Source organism: Brassica oleracea, chromosome C4 (assembly GCF_000695525.1).
Source record: "Brassica oleracea var. oleracea cultivar TO1000 chromosome C4, BOL, whole genome shotgun sequence".
NCBI classification, from domain to species: Eukaryota; Viridiplantae; Streptophyta; class Magnoliopsida; order Brassicales; family Brassicaceae; genus Brassica; species Brassica oleracea.
Genome location: NC_027751.1, coordinates 29,089,596 through 29,108,246, shown reverse-complemented (window position 1 = coordinate 29,108,246; position 18,651 = coordinate 29,089,596). Strand labels below are relative to the sequence as shown.

General features: G+C 32.9%; 1 protein-coding gene across 1 annotated transcript; it reads right to left on the bottom strand.

Annotated features, from left to right (window-relative positions):
- Nucleotides 1–3,268: 3,268 nt before the first annotated feature.
- Nucleotides 3,269–4,074, bottom strand: LOC106338591 (zinc finger BED domain-containing protein DAYSLEEPER-like). The gene is made up of 3 exons (XM_013777532.1): nucleotides 3,841–4,074; nucleotides 3,518–3,765; nucleotides 3,269–3,359 (listed from the first exon to the last, which is right to left on the bottom strand). The coding sequence occupies exons 1-3, from the start codon at nucleotides 4,072–4,074 to the stop codon at nucleotides 3,269–3,271; spliced, it is 573 nt and encodes a 190-aa protein (XP_013632986.1).
- Nucleotides 4,075–18,651: the final 14,577 nt, after the last annotated feature.

Below are 18,651 nucleotides of genomic sequence, written 5' to 3'. Positions count from 1 at the left end.
TCGAGGAAACCAAATTTTGTGTTTCCTCGGAATATCCTCGAAAATTCATCGGGAAATTACGAGGATTTCATTTTCCGTCGGAATGTCCGTCAGAATACCGATGTTTTCTTGTAGTGTTCTACGTAATACTATAATACTATATAATTATGCAAGAATTAATACTCCTTCCGTTTTATAAAAATATCAGTTAGACATTTTCACACATATTAAAAAAATAATTAAAAACATATTTATGTTTTTATTAATTACATCTAATTAACTAATAATATTTGAGATAAATGAATTTATTTATTAATGAATTTATTTTATTATTAATATTTAGCTGAAAATAAATAAAAAATTATTAAAATTCTAAAATAATATTTTTTATGTAATAGGAAAAAAATGTCAAAATGAAAGTATTTGAAAAACAGCATGAGTACTTGCGAACGTCAATATAACTTTGCAAGTGCACGTGTAAGGGTAATTTTCGATGTAACGATCTTGTACATTTACATCTAGAAACAATCATTGATAAACTTTGTATAACTAAATGGAGGCGAACATAAAGTAAAGATAGGAATACATTGCACCTTGTTCAAAAAAAAAAAAAAAAAAAGGAATACATTGCACCAAAAAAGATAGGAATACACTCAGACAACATGACCTTCAAGATCTAACACAGTTTTTTTTTTCGGCATTTACAAGAAAAGAAAACCATCTCGCATATATGAAATTTGAAATCCTCATTAAGATTAATCTGGTTAAATGAAAAAGCATCTCCAATATTCAAAACATATATATAAACTAAGACCTATTGATTATTGAGACCAGACCTCGCTCTTAGAGTATATATATTAAGCCATGTTCGGAACTACGCTAGGCGTTAGTCGGGCGGCAATTCCGAACCTAGCGATTACCAAAAAATCGGAGAGTACTCGGAAAATACGCGGAACCTAGTTTTATATACAATTTAATGTATTTGTAATATGTTTAGCTAATTTTAAACATGATGACACACGTTCTTAGACATAATTATATAACTTTTAATATATAATTTTAAACAGCTTCCTTTTGGTTCAACGAACATTTAGATTAGGATGTGTTTGGTACGAAAAAATCCCTAAATGCAGTATATATGTGTTTGTTTTGGGTTTGATAGCTAGTTGTAATTATTTAGTAATGAATAATTACACAAATTATGTCAATAATGAGTAAAAAATAATCAACCGTGTTTCAACTTTACACGGACGAAAAAAAACTTAGACGGTCAACGCGTGAATCAAGTAGTCTTACGCGGATCAACGCCTTGCTTCACCAATTTTTTTTATATTCGCCGCGGTCAACTTTCGAACAGCGCTTAGGCGGCCGTGTTTTCGAAGAGGGATATTAAATACATATAACAATTTAAGGAAAAATATATTACATTTTATATGCTTTCAAATGATATACCTAGCTAGAGCTTCGGAAGCGGGTTCGCCCCACTTGATCCGCCGATCCCCCGGGTTGGATCATTTTTTTTAATTCAAAATTCTGATCTGCATAATTCACAAAGTAAAAGTCTTACATATTGTATCAGTTGCACCAAAATTTGCAGAAAACCTTTGAGACACACACAGTATTAATTATAATAAAACTTAATATTTAATTATATATTAATTATTTTGTAATGGTTTATATATATTATTTTTTGTCAAAAAATATTTTATATATTTTATAAAATTAGATTTTTCTTTTAATTTACGGGTTGACGAATATCCGCAATTCAAATTTAACATACTTACACCACTCCCACTTAAAACAAACACAATCCACACCCCCCAACTCAAAATTTTCAAGTCGATTGACCTACAATTTCCCCGCAATGGGTCAAATAGGGTAGGACCACGGATAATGACTCATAATCCAAACACTCTACCTAGCTAACATATATATAGTTAATAGATTTTTTATTGGGTTCAGCCCCTAGGGTGAACCTCCAACTAATAGGATTGTGCTATTTCATATTTGATATCTTTTAAAAAATAAAATAAAATATCGTCAAGTTATATTATGTTTTTAAAATAAAAAATAAAACAAAATAAATAAAAATAGTAGTAGTTACAAAAAAAAAAAAAAATTTAACGTCGTCAGCAAAACACTAAACCGTAAATCATAATCCTAAACCCTAAACTCCTAGGTAAACCCTAAACCTTGGATAAATCCTAAACTCTAAATTAAAAACACTAAAACACTCAAGAGTTTAGGGATTAGGGTTTAGTGTTTTAGTGTTTTTGATTTAGAGTTTAGGATTTATCTAAGGGTTTAGGGTTTACCCAAGGGTTTAGGGTTTAGGATTTAGGGTTTAGGGTTTAATGTTTTGTTGACGACGTTAAAAATGTAAAAAAAAATTGTAACTATTATTATTTTTTATTTACTTTTTACCTTTTCTATTTTAAAAAATATAATATAACTTGACAATATTTTGTTTCTTTTTCTAAAAGATATCTAATTTGAAATAACGAAATCTTATTGGTTGGTGAACCTAGAGGTTCATCCTAAGGGTGAACCCAAAAATAACTTTTTTTTAATAATATTTTATATTAAGAGGTACGTAAGAGGCTACTAGTAAACCTTACCTTAGTAGTAGTGTTGTCAAACGGGTTGTTCCGTCCCGTCCCGTCCCGTCCCTGAGCGGGCTCTCTCTCTTGCGGGTAATGGCGGGTCTGTCCCGCGCGGGCTGCGGTCTCCGAAAGCTCGGCCCAAGCCCGCCCCGCCGAAATGCACAGTCCCTTATAGGTGGTCCCGCGGGCTGCGAACCAAAAGGTGCATCAATCGACTTCTAAGGGCTGTGTGCTGCTCCATAACACTTATTGACGCTGCATGCTGCTCCAGGAGACCATGACGCTTCATCTACGTGTTAAAGCTGTACAATTCAGGCTTTTATACTACATATCTAACTTCATATTGTTCTTGTAGTCAATTTCAGTTCATATCAGTTCTTGAAGTCATGTACACACAAACAAGCTCGACTTATTGGAACTGGATGGTCTGTATATTAAGAATGCAATTTTCTGTTCAGTTAAGTGTTAAGCAATATGAAAGTTCATCTTAAAATCACTGATGATAACCAAGCTCGAGTTATTGATGATAACCAAATCTTATAGTGCATGTAGAAGATGAGATGTTTAGTCTTACCAAATTTTAAATAAAGAAAAACACCGAATCATAGCAGTCAAAACAAAACCAAGCAAGTAAAACAAGATGTAGCAGATTGTAAAAAATAAAAACACCAAATCAAGATAACAATTCAAGCTTCCTCATCTTCTTCTTCCCCATTGACAATGGACTGAAATGATGGTACTTTCTCTTCTTCACCATCACCATCGATTTCTTCATCTCTAAATATCAGAAATTTCATTTACTTAGGATTAAGGGATAATGGTACTCTACAAGAAATAATAATGTAAATTAATTACCATGTGCATAAGATTCGTATCCCTTGATCCAATTTCTAGTGCATATCAAAGCTTGCACATTTTTTGGGAGAAGAGGGCACCTGTATTTGTTAAGAACTCTAGATCCAATGCTAAAGGAGGACTCTGAAGCCACTGTTGTGATTGGAATACTTAGCAGGTCACATGCCATTGCAGGCAAATCCCCATACCGATGGGCATTATCCTTCCACCAATCGAGGATGTCCAAGCTCTGAAAATTATTAATGTCCAGAGGTGGTTCATCAAGATAAGCTTCTAGAGGTGTTTTTCCAGTCGCAACCCCACTGACTTTGCGAAATGCAAAGAAATCCTAAGAAAGTTATTTAGAAAAAAATTAGAAATGAAAAGAGAGATGAACAAAAGGTTTAAAAATTAATACACTCACACCGTAGTTCCCAAACAGTCTCGTTGACCCTGCTCCAGAAGCTTTTTGCGAAACAGTCTCTCGTGGCTCTGTAGACGGTGAGTTATTCTTGGTTTTTTTGTCGTACGACTCAAACAGAATACTGAGCTTCTTACGCAAGTTTTTTAGCTTTGCATCACGTGTACTCATGTCAAGCTTTTCCAAACAGCATTCGACAATGGAAAGCTTAAACCTTGGATCGAAGACTGCTGCCATTGCAAAAGACCATTGACTTCATCCCAATATTTATCGAACTTCTCTTTCATCGGTGGCACCATATATCTCACAATCTCATCTTCGCTTCCCTCATTGATCCGAAGTCGGGTAGTTCGAACCAGACATCAAGGTTGTGATCACAGCAAACGGACCCAAAAAATTGCAGATATTCTCAGCTCTTGTCCATTCCTCAGCAGTGGGAGCCATTTTATAACCCTTCTTATCAAATGTCTCCAACTTGCCAAAGGCTCTACGGTACCTGATGGCTCTTTCAAGCATAAAGAAAGTGGAGTTCCATCTTGTCGGAACATCCAGGAGTAGACCCCCAGTTTCTACTACACCCGCAGCCTCAACGCATTTCTGGAACAAGTTTTCACGCGTTTCCGATGACAGTACATACTTAACACTCTCTCTTACTTTGTGCAAAGAGTCTCCAATTACCTCCAACCCATCTTGTACTACGAGGTTAAGAATGTGAGCTGCACATCTCACATGGAAAAACTCTCCTCCACACAACAAAGCATCATCCAAATTCAGCTGTGACTTCACAATATCTTGCATCGAGTCATTACTGGTAGCATTGTCTAACGTCACTGAGAACACCTTCTTATCAACTCCCCACTCTTTTAGTGAATCAAGGAGCTGAATAGCAACATTCATACCAGTATGTGGTGGTGGTAGAGCACAAAACGTCAGGATCTTGCTATTCAACTTCCAATTCCGATCAATGTAATGTGCTGTCACACACATATATCCTTCCCGTTTCACTGATGTCCACAAGTCAGAGGTGAAAGAGACTCGTCCAGGAAGAGTAGCCAATTCTCTCTTCAGCGTCTCTCTCTCACTCTCATATAGTCGATACACATCAGCTCTCGCTGTGTTTCGACATATGGTTTGGACATCAGCATTCAAATACTTCCATGTGTCTCTCACCTTTTCATACTCCACGTACGAGTATGGTAGATCATGCTGCACTATTGTCTTAGCTACCAGTTGCCTGAAGACAGTATGATCATACTTTCGAGACACAACTTTCCCCTCGACATTGAGTTGTTGCTGATTTCCTCCATTCCTAGGATACATCTTACATCTTAAACGATGCCTTCTCAACCCTCTAGTTCCATGCGAGTGGGACTGCCATGCATACTCCCTTTTGCAATGATTGCAAGCAGCTTTCAGCTTCCAGTTGGGTTTCTGGACCACCGTAAAATCTTTCCACACATCTGATCGTTGCCTCTCTTCCCTTTCCTCTTCACCGAGCTCATCCTCATCAATCTCTTCTTCATCCAGTTCATCCTCAAGCTCTGGTATCTCCTCTTCCATCTTCTTCTTCTTCTTCTGAGACTGACTACCGGAGCCCTTAGACACGCCCTTGTTTCTTCTACCTCCATGGATAACCGACTTCACAGGAACATACTTCTTCTGACTACACGCCTGCTTGGATGAGCCACTACCAAGATCCAGTGTGGATTGGATCATGGGTTTATGCGAAGCAGTTCCAAAACTGGTTGGTCTGCGAGGCTTCGTTGTTTGGGTTGTTGGAGTGATTTCAACATCAGAATCCTCTTCTGAATCATCAAGACTGATGAGCTTTCTTTTGGAACTCTGCTTCTCTACAGCGTCAACAACTTCATCAGCAACTTGACTTGCGATCTCCTCAAGTGCACCAAGTCTGGCCATCACTTGTTGAGTTTCGAAGTCAAGCGTATTAGGGGGCGTGTAGCTTGAATCAAAAGTGAACTGATCGTCTGACTCGCCTCTTGATCCCATATCGCCTCTCAGCTCTCACTTTTTGGTTGGTTTGTTTAAAGTTTCAATAATTCTTAGCCAAGTTACGGCTCCGTGACTTAAGCTACGTGGTTTAGTGGTGTTATGGTTTTTTTAAAAAAAAATATTACCAAATTTTGCAGTTAAATTTTATACTTAAAGTATTAAAATTTAAATTTGATTGAGGACAAACAATAATGCAGCATTAACGAAGCTCTTCCTAGACAAGACAAGCAGCAATGCAGCATAGACAAGACATCAAGGCAACACAACGAGTTCTCCAATCAATTCTGCGAGTTCTACGCTACATGACATCAAGTTCTCCTATCAATTTCAAGTTGTCCTATCAATTCTTCCTATTTCTAACTTCTAAGCGACTAACCTGAGGTCCTTAAGCTGCTATCTCGGAATGAAAGATTGGGAAGCTGACGTCCTGACGCCTCCTTGTTCACCAACACTCCAACAGCTCGACAAAGAAACCAACAAAAAAAAAAGACATATCAGAGACTTGATATAAGATTAAGAACATGAGTACAAACTAAAGACTTACAATGCTTTCATCTCTCAGTAGTATATGCTTTTCTTAAACAAGCAAGACAGCGGCTGGTTATAACAGGAAAGCAGGTGTGTGCTCACACATACATTAAGTCAACACCATAACCAGCTATATCGTGTTGAGCCTACACCAGCTTTCACCGTCATAACCAGCCTCCTCCTTGTTCACATACAAAAACAAAAGAGATATCAGAAACTGAATCACTCAAGTTCAAGCGAACCAGGACAGACAATTGAAACAACAAGAAACAAGCAACTATATAATTATTGTCTTAACTTCACAGCGGATCTTGCCGTGGAGCCAACGAACAATCACTCTTCATTCTTTTGAATGATTTTTCATAAGCGAATCTCTATTTCAAACAAGTAACAAAGCGAATCTCTATTTCAAACAAGTAACAAAGCGAATCATTATTTCAAACAACAACTAACTAAACATCATCCTAACGGCTACTTATTATATTATTAGCTTCGATCGAATCTCTTTTTCTTGAGTAAGGAGGAGTCTTAGAGAGTCTTACATCTATTCGGATCTTGCATGCATCTTACGGATCTCTTTCCTTAGGTAGCTAACAACCTGAACATGTTATACAAGAGTAAATCGTTAGAGGTGTAGAGCAGAGAGTTTGATGGATAAAGAACTTGAAAATATTACATGCAAAACTTAGAAGAAGAGGTGAAAAGGCTTATCTCTGTAGATCCATGTTGGTTCTGTGAAGTTTACAAGCCGAAATGGACTAACCGTAGCTTCTCTGTAGCCGGATCTCCATTTCTTCTCTCGGCGACTCGTCTTTCTCTCACTCTCTCTCTCTCTCTCTTTTGTTTTTTCAGGTCCCCGATGAAATGAGGAGGCAAGAGGGTGCGAGACATTAGGGTTGACCGCAGTTCTTTTGGGCCATCCCGCATTGAGCCCAATACCGCACAGTACCAACCCGCGAGGCCCGCCGTTTTGCGGGATATCAAATCCTCGGCCCAAACCCGCCCCGCTCCAAACCTTAACGGGCCTATCCCGCGGTCCAGGTTCTCGGTTGACATCTCTACTTAGTAGTTTTGATAAATTATAACACTCGTTTCTAAGCTAACTTCGTTGTTTGTAGAAGTTTATGGCAACTTGACTCCATTTGAATTCAAGTGTTTAAATTGGCAAATCAGTTTCATATCTTTTGATGCAAGTATATCATATGTCTTCTAAACACTCGTAGCAGCCTATATATACACACTTTGGCTATAATCTGATCAAAGGCTCACGTCCCTTTCTCTCTAGTCTCTACTATACACTCTACGGGGGGCAACGAAACATTTATTTCTCAGGTTTAGAGATTAAACGGATTTGTTTTTCAAAAAATATTTATTGTCAAATTGATTGTGCATGTGGATATGAATGTATTTCCCGAAGTGAAAATCACGTGAGTGTCATTTCTTTGGCAATTCCGAGCAATTAAAATCATATATTATCTATCGTTTTTAATTAAAAATAATTAAAGAGGAGAAAGCAGACTGTAAAAGTAGAAAATAGTAGGATATCGATCTACGAGGCTATACGTGAGATTAACCGGCACACATGTGAATTTGATGGGTATACTGTTGTATGTCGTGGAATAAATAGACAATTCCATATTTTCTACTCATCACATTTCTCATGACAAATATATATATGCGCTCAGATGCATACGCATATGCCTCAAATACTATTTTGAATGTTTTTAAAAAAAAATGGCGAACAGTTTGTGTACGTATATGATATATCCTTTGATAATTAAATTGATTTGTGCGTGCAGTTAATCGGTGTGACAAAAGGTTTATTACGTTGCAAATGCATGTGTACATATATGGTCTTGGTCACTGTTTTGAAACACGACCCGGACCCGCGGTTGAACCGGTAAACCCCGTGACCCAGAAAAAAATCTGGTTTGAGTTTTGTGAAAAACCCAATATTTAGAAACCCGTAAAAATCCGCAAAAACCCAGTAAAACCTGGAATCTGATACCGGTTGAACCACCAGTTGAACCAATAAATAACTTTTATTTTTTTTAGCTTTTAATTATGTTTTTAGTTTATGTTTTATATTTCTAAGTTTCCAATTAAGTAGTTAGGTGATGACAAAAAAAAAATTATGTTTTCTCTTTTCAGTTTTATATATTAGTGATTTTTAGATTTTGATGAAGATTTTACTATGTCATCTAAAAAAATGAAGTGAACGATGGTAGATAAAACCAAAATTAGTTGATGTGATTTGGTGTTAGTTTATTTTCGTTATTGACAATTTATTACAGTGATCTTTTACTTTTGGTTTATTTTGTATTTGAAGTTTAATTTATTATTTACATTGGACATTTTAAATATTTATAAATTTTATGTCTTGATTTTTTTAGTTGTCATAACTCTTACTTTGTTACAGCATATTTTAAATAGTCTAAACTATTTTTTTTTTGATATTTTGTATGTCAAACGAAAATAAAAATATAAAAACTAATGTTAAGTATTTTCTAAATGTTTTTAAAAATAAAATATATACATATCCAAACTATTATTTTATGTTTTTAATTTTTGTAAGAAAATATTAAACTTTAGTTTCTATATTTTTATTAACATAGCTAATATATTATTATATAATAAAATTAATTCATTTATTAACACACGGTTCATCCGCGGTCAATCCAGTGACCCATCAACCTAGTAAATCGTCCGGTTCAGTGTCCGGGTTGGGTTTAAAAACATTGGTCTTGGTAGTATTTTACAATAAAAGATGGAAAATGTAGTATGTTCCGATCATCTTGCAATGGTGCTCGTTAGGATCGGTGTGTATGTTTTATGAATGCATGCATATATAAGGTACATTTATTATATTTAAGTATATATATGCTACACCAATTAGATGGTGGATAGTGAGGAGTGATGCATGAGGGAACTAATAAATATCCCGTGAGGAGTGTTTGGAGGCATTCTAAAATGACAGACAAACCTTCTTCTGTTTGCTTTTATCCTCTTCGTTCACTTCTTTCTATGCTCACATTTCAGTATTATATATATGCATAAATATTTTACAGTTTTATTTCTTCCTCCATAGAGAGCTCTTGGTTTACTACTTCGTTTTAAAAAAAAATATATATTTGCGCCATTTCTTCATTTCAGGAAGCTTTACATATACTCACGCACAAATGTTTATAAAGCTTTGAAGAGAGTTTGCCAATACCAATTAAATAATTAAGATGAGGCAATGGAGATAAATATAGATTTTGAGCATATGAAATAGGAGAAATTCTTGGGTTCTTAAAAAAATAGAAGAAAAAAGGTTTTTATCAAAATATTTTACAAAAATTTATGAGAGATTCTGATCAATTTGTTATTTTATAATTAGTTCAATTCTTAAATTCAAAATTTATTGATATTATGTGTATATTTCACATTGATGATGCTCTAATATGCTGTTTTCCATCTTTTTAGTTGATTAATATAGAATTAAATAAATGAATATATTGAATATAATATATTCATTTCTTCCCCTGTATATTTACATCTGTAATAAAAACAAAATACAAAAATGTAAGAGAGTCTCGTGTTTGTGACAGCTATATTTTCTTTTGTCTGCTCCCCATATGCATTGTATCCCTTCTTCGAATCAAATATCATTTCATGACACCTAAATGCTGATATTTAGACGGTTTCCGGGAACATGGTTCGTGTTATATTTAGCTTCGGTAACTAACTTCCATTAATCTACCTTATATTCCACGATTGACGATGTTAAGTTTCGTTGTCCCGCTTTGATTATAAATGACAATTGACTATGTTATTCAACATAATTTGTTTGACATTTTTGACTAAAAATATTGCAGTTAGGAATTATAATACGAAATTCCTCTATGATTTACGGCTTTAATCCACATATATTATTGTCAGTTGCCCATGTTTCTCTCTCTCTCTCTCTCTCTCTCTCTCTCTCTCTCTCTCTCTCTCTCTCTCTTCTCTTGTGACGTATGGGTGTTAGACAACTCATTAGTTATAGACTCCAAGATGTGATTTTTCTTGGGAAGTAATTGAAACTTTAGAATCGAAATGACAAAACTAAACATCGAGAACATATTGAACTCCACATGCTGTGACTGTGATAAAGTGGTGGGCAAGACGTAGGAATGTTATAAATATTTTTCCGAGGTTAAGGCCTCATTGAAACAAAATCACAGTAATATAGAAAGTTTGAATTTGATTTTCAAACTCGAATAGACAGTGTGATGATTTTTTGAAAAAAAATCACTATGTAATATTAAATGTACTTTTACCGGAACTCACTGAATTAGTTGACAGAGCATATAAAATAAACATATTGAAAGCCTTTTAAAAAACATTGAAGACATATATCTTAACAAAAACTAGATTGTTTTCATTTATTTTTTTAAAAAATATTTTGTTTTCAATCCTAAATTGTTTCTCCCTCCGTTTCATATTAAGTGTCGTTTTAGATAATTTTTTTCATTACAAAATAAGTGTCGTTTTTTATTTTCAATGCAAAATTTATGCAAAATTTATTTTTCTATTGGTTGAAATATGGTTAGGTGTATAGGTAATAGTGTTTTTTTATAGGAAATGTACAAAATTAATTGTTTTCTTAATCTATGTGCCGAAACCTAAAACGACACTTATAATGAAACAGAGAGAGTATATATTATAATATATATGTGTCTATCAATTTTTAAAACATAATAAGTTTACGCTATATTTTTTCATTGGATAGATTGTTTCAAACTTTCACATGTATTTGTATCTTCTTCTATATATATATATATATTCGGAATATTATTTCATTATTAAAATTGTAACCATATATATAAAAATTAGTAAAATATTGTTTTATTTTCATATTCAAAGATATTGTAACATTTCACAAATTTAGAAATTTTTTGAAAAATTAAACTTTTCATTTCATAGATTTATATTATCGAGTAAATAATTATACATTTAGTGTTTATTTAAATTTTAAAATAAACTATATAGTTTAAAATTTGTTTTCATTGGTTTAAGGTAGTAAATATAAATCATTGTTAGATAATATGATTTTTGTTATTTAAAAAAAAATTCTTTATAATTTTAAAAGTTAACATCGACAAATACTTAAATATTTAACATATGGTATAGTATTAAAACATTAAATTATATCTATTTAATTTATACAATCTATAAATCCAATGAATCATCTATTATTTAAATTTAATTATTGATAGCCCCAATAAAAATTTCTGGTATGCTCAAAATTTAAAAGATAAGATTAGAGATTAAAGGTAACATGACTTTCTAGGAATAAGTCTATTAGGTCTATTTTTAAAAAATCACACAAGAATCAAGGTTGTGACTTCTGTTTTAATATATAAGATAATTAAATTTTATTATTATTAAGTATATTATAAATGGTTATATGCACCTATAATTATATATTGATGGAATAAATATATTTTCGAAATTATCCATATCTAATAACATTTTGATGAAATAAAAAGAGAATTAAATATTTTGTTAGGATATTGTTATGAAAATACAAAAAATAAATAATGTAAGCATTTTTTTAGGAATGGTTCATTTAAAAACAAACCCATTCCATCTACCCCACTTTCTCCTTCTAAAGTGACAAAAATTATCTTAGAGAATTAGGTCACGGGGCGGCTTTATGCTATATATCAAACATCAGTCTTTGTTTCCTTTTGAAATAATTTTGTTTTTCTATTATTTGTTTTGACATGGCACATATATACATATTATTGAAATGAAAAAAAAAATACCCGCTTAGCTTTTGAAGAGTATTAGGGTATATTACACTGTTTGCGTGTTCAAAGATATATCATGAATCAAAAAAAAAAAAGATATCATGAATCCTTCAAAGAGTGATCATTATGAAACTGAAAATTCATGTCATTAACCAATGTCTCGCTGATATACTTTAAATTTGTTATGAATCGAGACCAACCAATAGCCGGAAATCTGAAATTTATGAATCTGGTATAAGTTATTTTTTTTTTAAATATATAGTTTTAATTTTCAGTTTAATCATCTTTATTGAGTTTAAACCTGCAAATCTATAAGTTTTAAGGTGCCGTTTGAGCGGGCCTTGTGGTCCAGTGGTAGTGGACGGGCCTTGAATGCAAACACATTCCGGGTTCGATCCTCCTGCTGTGGAAACTAAGTCACATTGTTCTGCTCACCACGGCTGCGGATACGTCCCTATGAAAACCCGGGAGAGAGCATATCGTGGGTTGCACCTCTCACCCGGAGATTAGATTTGTGTCTTTAATAGACTTAGGTTTAACCCTTTAAGGTGCCGTTAAAAATATATACTAGTTTTAAGGTTTCAAACCAGTAATCCTTATATCTTTATGGTCTTATATTTGCGAACTAGTCATATTTCGAATACAAATTAGGTAAATGTTATTGATTTTAACATAATGTAGTTTTTCACATTTATGGCACAAAGTACTCGGTTTTATCCCTTCTCTTTACATATATCAGGTAAATGTTGTAAGATATCAAACAAAGTCTCACATTGGAAATTAAACAAAACAGAATCTAATATATTAGAGATGTCCAACTCTAATTAGTATGAGGCCTTTTGGGAAGAACCCCAAAATGAAAATCCATGCGGGCTTGTCTTTATGGCCCAAAGTGGAAAATATCGTACTAATAATCGGATAATAGAGAGTTGGACATGGGCTTTCACAATCCCAACAATTGGTATCAGAGCCAGATTGACGAAAAATCTGTAAGGAGACTAAAATACCATTCGAGATATGAATGGTCACTACAAGAAAACATGTGAATTCATCGAAAAACGTCTATTCCGACGAAATTGGTCGTTGGTATGGATTCGTCGGAAAAAAAAAAATTCGTCGGAAATCTGTCGAAATTTTCGACAACATTCCGACAGATTAAGACGGCCAGATATCTGACGGATTACTGAAAAAACCTTTCGTCGGTAAGAAGTTGTCGGTAATTTGTCGGAAACTATTCTGACCAACAAAGCTTGTCGGAATTTTCGATGTCAGAAAGTACCGACGACAATCATCGTCGGACATTTCTGACGCCTGTTTTCTGTCGGAAATTTTCGACACCTACCTTCCATCGGTAAATTCGGACGCCAGGATCCGTCGGTAATTTTCGACGCCTAGCTTCCGTCGGAAATTTCTGAAGAATTATATCCATCAGAAATGTTGGGGCCAGAGTTTTCCGACGGAAATCAGTCGTCGGAAACATCCGACAAATATCCGACGAATGCGGTGGCTGTATATAATTATTATTTTCAAATTTATTTTATTTAAAATTATTTTAGATATTTGCATTTTAAATAATCAAATCGATTAAAAACTGAAACTGCAAACTAATATTATAGAAATTAAATTTTATTTAATTAAAAACATCATATAAAAGTTTCTAATCTGAAAATATAAAAGTTTCTAATTTGAAAATTCTGTAGGAAATAGTTGCTTCATCTTCTCCATTATGTCTAGGTTCATCCTCTTAGCCTCCGCCACTTCTGCTTTATGTTCCGCTATTTGAGCATCCTGTGGGGCATCTGTGCAAGAATTGTAGCGTTTTGAGACTCCAACGCTACAATCCGATCATCCCTTTTCTGCAGCTTCTCCATGAACATACCAAACTTTATAATTCGGTGTAAACCTTTTCAGATATACATGAGTCCAAACATCTCATTCCTTTAAACTCCTATTATTTTTGCAGGAAGAACAAGGACATCTTAACATACCGGTATTTGCTTCTGGTTGTTATTGAACAAACGTCATGAATTCGGTAATGACTTTTGCGTATTTTTCCGTAAGTAAGTTGGTGTTTGGATCCTTATGAGGTTTATCCATACACGAACAAAAATCATTTGAAGAAGACAAGATTTTTTCAGATTTGTAGAATGAAAGAGAGTGAAGAGGGTGAAGAGAGAATGAAGAGTGAATGAGGTGAATGAGGGGAGCTTGTATTGATAGAAAAATATGCTGACACTTCCGACGGACATGTTGTCGGAATTCTGTCAAAAATTTGAAAAATTTAAATGGCTCTAAAACAGTAAAAAAATGTCATTGGAATGTTTTGGATTATTTGTCAAAAATTCGTCGGATATTCAATAATTCAAAATATTTGCAACGGTCAAAAATTTCCTCGAAAATTTGTCGATAATTTCCGACGACTTACCGACGAAACTCAACTTATCGAACCGACAAAAATTCTCGTGTAACGGTTATTTATGTCCCTCGATATTCCGTCGCTTTTTCGGCGAAAATTTCCGACAAGCACATATTTCATCGTAATTCCGTAGGAAAATACCGACGAATTTACAAAGACTAGCATAATTAGCCTTTCGTCGGAAAACCCTCGGATATTCCGACGATTCTTGGCTCCGTCTGGATTTCCGTCGGATTTCGCCTAGTTTTCTTGTAGTGGGTACCCATCGAGATATGATTGGGATGTATGTGGCAGAGATTAAGTCAGAAGATCCTGGAAGTCAATTGTGGGAAACGAGATGAATGTGGTCCTTAGTTTGAAGGGGAAAATGTGAGATATCAAACAAAGTCCCACATTAAAAATTAGACAAAGGAGAATCTAATATATAAAGAGATGTTCAACTCTAATTAGTACGAGACCTTTTCGGAAGGAACCCAAAAGTAAATCCATGCGGGCTGTCTTTATGGCCCAAAAGTGGACAATATCATACTAATCAGATAATAGAGAGTTGGACATGGGCTTTCACAATTCCAACAAATGTGTGGGGGAGAATAACATGACAATTAGAGTATAAGGTCAAAAGCACCTAAAACTATTCCAAATGAAAGACGGATGAACCATCAACGTATACGTTTATTGTCCACATATTCATATGCACCGAGTGTTCTATTCCATATCACTAAAATAGTATAGGATTATAACCTCACCTACAACTCCTAAATAATAAACCCTAAATCCAAATATAAACCATAAACCCAAATATAAACCATAAATCCAAATATAAACCATAAATTCAAATAGAATGGAACAAAATAAATGATATAATACATATTGGTGAAATTATGAAATGTCTATGATTCCATAGAAGAAGTTAATGCCGACCCCAACCATACCCCCTCACTTTATAAATGCGAAACCCTAAACTCTAATCACTAAACTCTAACCCAAATATAAACCCTAGACCCAAATATCAAAAATCTAAAAAGTACATAATATTATGTAATATTAAATTATATTAAGTAATACTAAACTATAAAATATAGATCATAGTGCTATTTTTATAGGTTCGAAAACATGTAACGATAGTTAAAACTTAAAAAAAAAATATGAACTATATTTCTATACAAAATAGAACACTTTTTAGTAATCGTCAAATGGAATGGAACATAATAAAATAATATAGTAACAAAATGTATCGCATTACATAATATGTCTATGCAGAATAGAACAAGAATATGTCAATGGAATAGTAACACCAGTTAATTCCACTTCTTGCGTATGTCACTTCCATGTCTGTTGCAGCACTGTTCGTGGTATCTCAGATATGGTGCATGCATGTCATTCATCTTATATATAATGTAGAAAAGAACAAAAATATCATTTTTCCCGATCAAGTTTTAATAAGTAAGTAGTAACTGATGGCGATGGAGAATAAGTGAATCTAACGGAAACAGAGAAGAGGATAGATCTTATCGCGGCAGACGAATAAATTTTGTTGTTGGCCAGTAAGTGGAATAGAGAATAGACAGTGTTGAGAGGTGAAAAAAAATTGTGGCGATGATGACAGAGCGAATATGGTGGCAACGATGAACATCGGTGGTGATGATGGTGTTGGTTGTACATGGGGAGGTGATTGAGACGAAGTGACCAAAGGTGTATGTGTTCCTAAGTATGAAGAAGAAACATAGATTTTATAAGGAGAGGAAGAAAGAAATCAGTTAATGTGTGCATCAATGGTAGCCACAATTTATTAAATCTGATATTTAATATTTATTTTAGTAAATCATTTTCAGAAGGTTACATGGTTGAATTGAGGGTAATATAATATTATTACATAAAATATATGTACTGTAGACGAAAGTTAGAAATTTTAGTTATCGAGTGAATTATAATTTTTTTGAACGCTACATGATGTAATTTTCCTTTTTTTATTGAAAATTGCATTCAATTATCAAACAAAAAACCATAATTGAGTAAGTAACTAAAATTACACAATTTCTCCTCTTTTTTCTTCTTATCTCTCTAATCTCTCTCTACAAAACCATTTTCCCTTTCCTTTTTTGTTATTTGACAAATAAACCATATTTTTATTGTTGTTACAAAAATCCTTATATTTTTATTATGTTCATGTAACCATATTATATCATGAAAAAAAAATCAACTTTTTTAAATATTTTTAATGTGAATATAGCCAATTAGTGAACAATGTTAAGTTTATGTATCGTTTACTATCGTTTATTAATTCCGTTTCTTTATTTTTTACGTTCATTATAATTTATAACATATCAAATGTCGAAAGAATCCATATTTTTTATAGTCTATAAAAACATACACACACAGTGGCGAACGTACAGCCAAGCCTACGGGGACAAGTTCCCCCAACTAACTTTTTTTCCTTAAGCAATTATTATTAGATGTGTTGAATGCTCCAAACTTCAAAATTAAACATAGCAGTTGTGCCCCCATCTAATCAAGTTTGTGCATCCGCCCAAAACATTTTTTATTTATTTATATATATTAGAAATTTTAAAGTTATATGCACAACTATTAGATCTAATGATATATGCGGAATGAAAGTGTGCATGTATATATAATGTAAGCTTTAAGTGTTTTTTTTTGAAAAAGATTGTTTTGTGTTATTGGTTATGTGTAAATTAGATATATTTTATGTAAAAAATAGGTTTAACAGTATGCAATAACTTTAATTAATTTATTATGAATTTTTGACAAAACAAAACATAGGAAATAGAATTATTTATTTCATAATAAAAATTTATGATTATAATATGAAAATAAACATAAGTAATGGAAAAATAAAATACGAAATAAATAAATTATAAGGAAACAAATAAAAACTAATAAAACCAAGATGCCGCGAAAAGAGTCTTCACAACTCCTGGTTTGCAATCCTATAGAGAGAAATAACTAAGAATTAGTTTACCAAACTAAACATACCTACTTAAAAAATTCACTAAACGAACTGATATACCACTTTCTGAAAGAATCAATTTCGGGATCATTAGGTTCAAAAATAATTTTGGAAAACCCATCAATGTTAGTCACGTGCATCAATCGACCTTAAAATAAAATAAAATTGTCAGTACAACATTTAGGGAGATATCAGCTCCAACAATTTTTTATTATAAATTAGTAAAATATATTACCTTTGTTCCAATTAATTTGCCAGAATTGTAAGATTCAGAGCCCATTTGTTTGCTTGAGAGAATGTTTTGATATGAGCCAAGTCGAGAAGAATGCGGTGAGTCGATGAATTGTAGAAGAAGTATATTTTTTTTATTAAGAAGGCATCGCCCGTGTGGTTAATGAAACACGAAACAATGGCCGTAATTAAAGAAAATATTACATATTCGATTTCACATAGCTTGCACTCTAATCGTAGTCACAACTTACCTTAATTTTGTAAATAGTTAAATAAAACTTCCTTATGACACAATTGAACAAATTCAAAAAAAAATCACGATTATTAATTGATTACAATAATTTGAATCCATAATCTAATTTCCTTATTTACAAAAGTGAAGTCCTCGTTTCCATTTTTGTAACCATAATCGACGTTATATTATTACGAAAAAGTGATCGCAAATAATTTTGTCTGACCAGATTCAAGTATTATTACCACCACGTTAACAATTTTGTAATTTGAAAATATATCGAAGTTATTATTATATCCCTTTTAACAATCATTAATCACTGTTGTCCTTGCAAATCATGTTTGAATCATGGGAAATTTCCCCCGCCATTATTTGCCATTTGTATTTTGGCGTTAAAATCTTAATTACGATACATCATGATTATAAATTGATCATGTGCATATACAAAATGTAAAAGTCTATAATGTAAGAGTTATTCTTGGGACCTGTAGGTTCACCAACTAATAGAAATTAATTATTTTATATTCAGTATCTTTTAAAAAAGGAAACAAAATATTATAAATTTATATCATGATTTTAAAATAAATAAAAAAGTAAAAATAAATAAAAAAATAGTAATAGTTGCAAAAAAAAAAAGAATTTAAAAAAATAT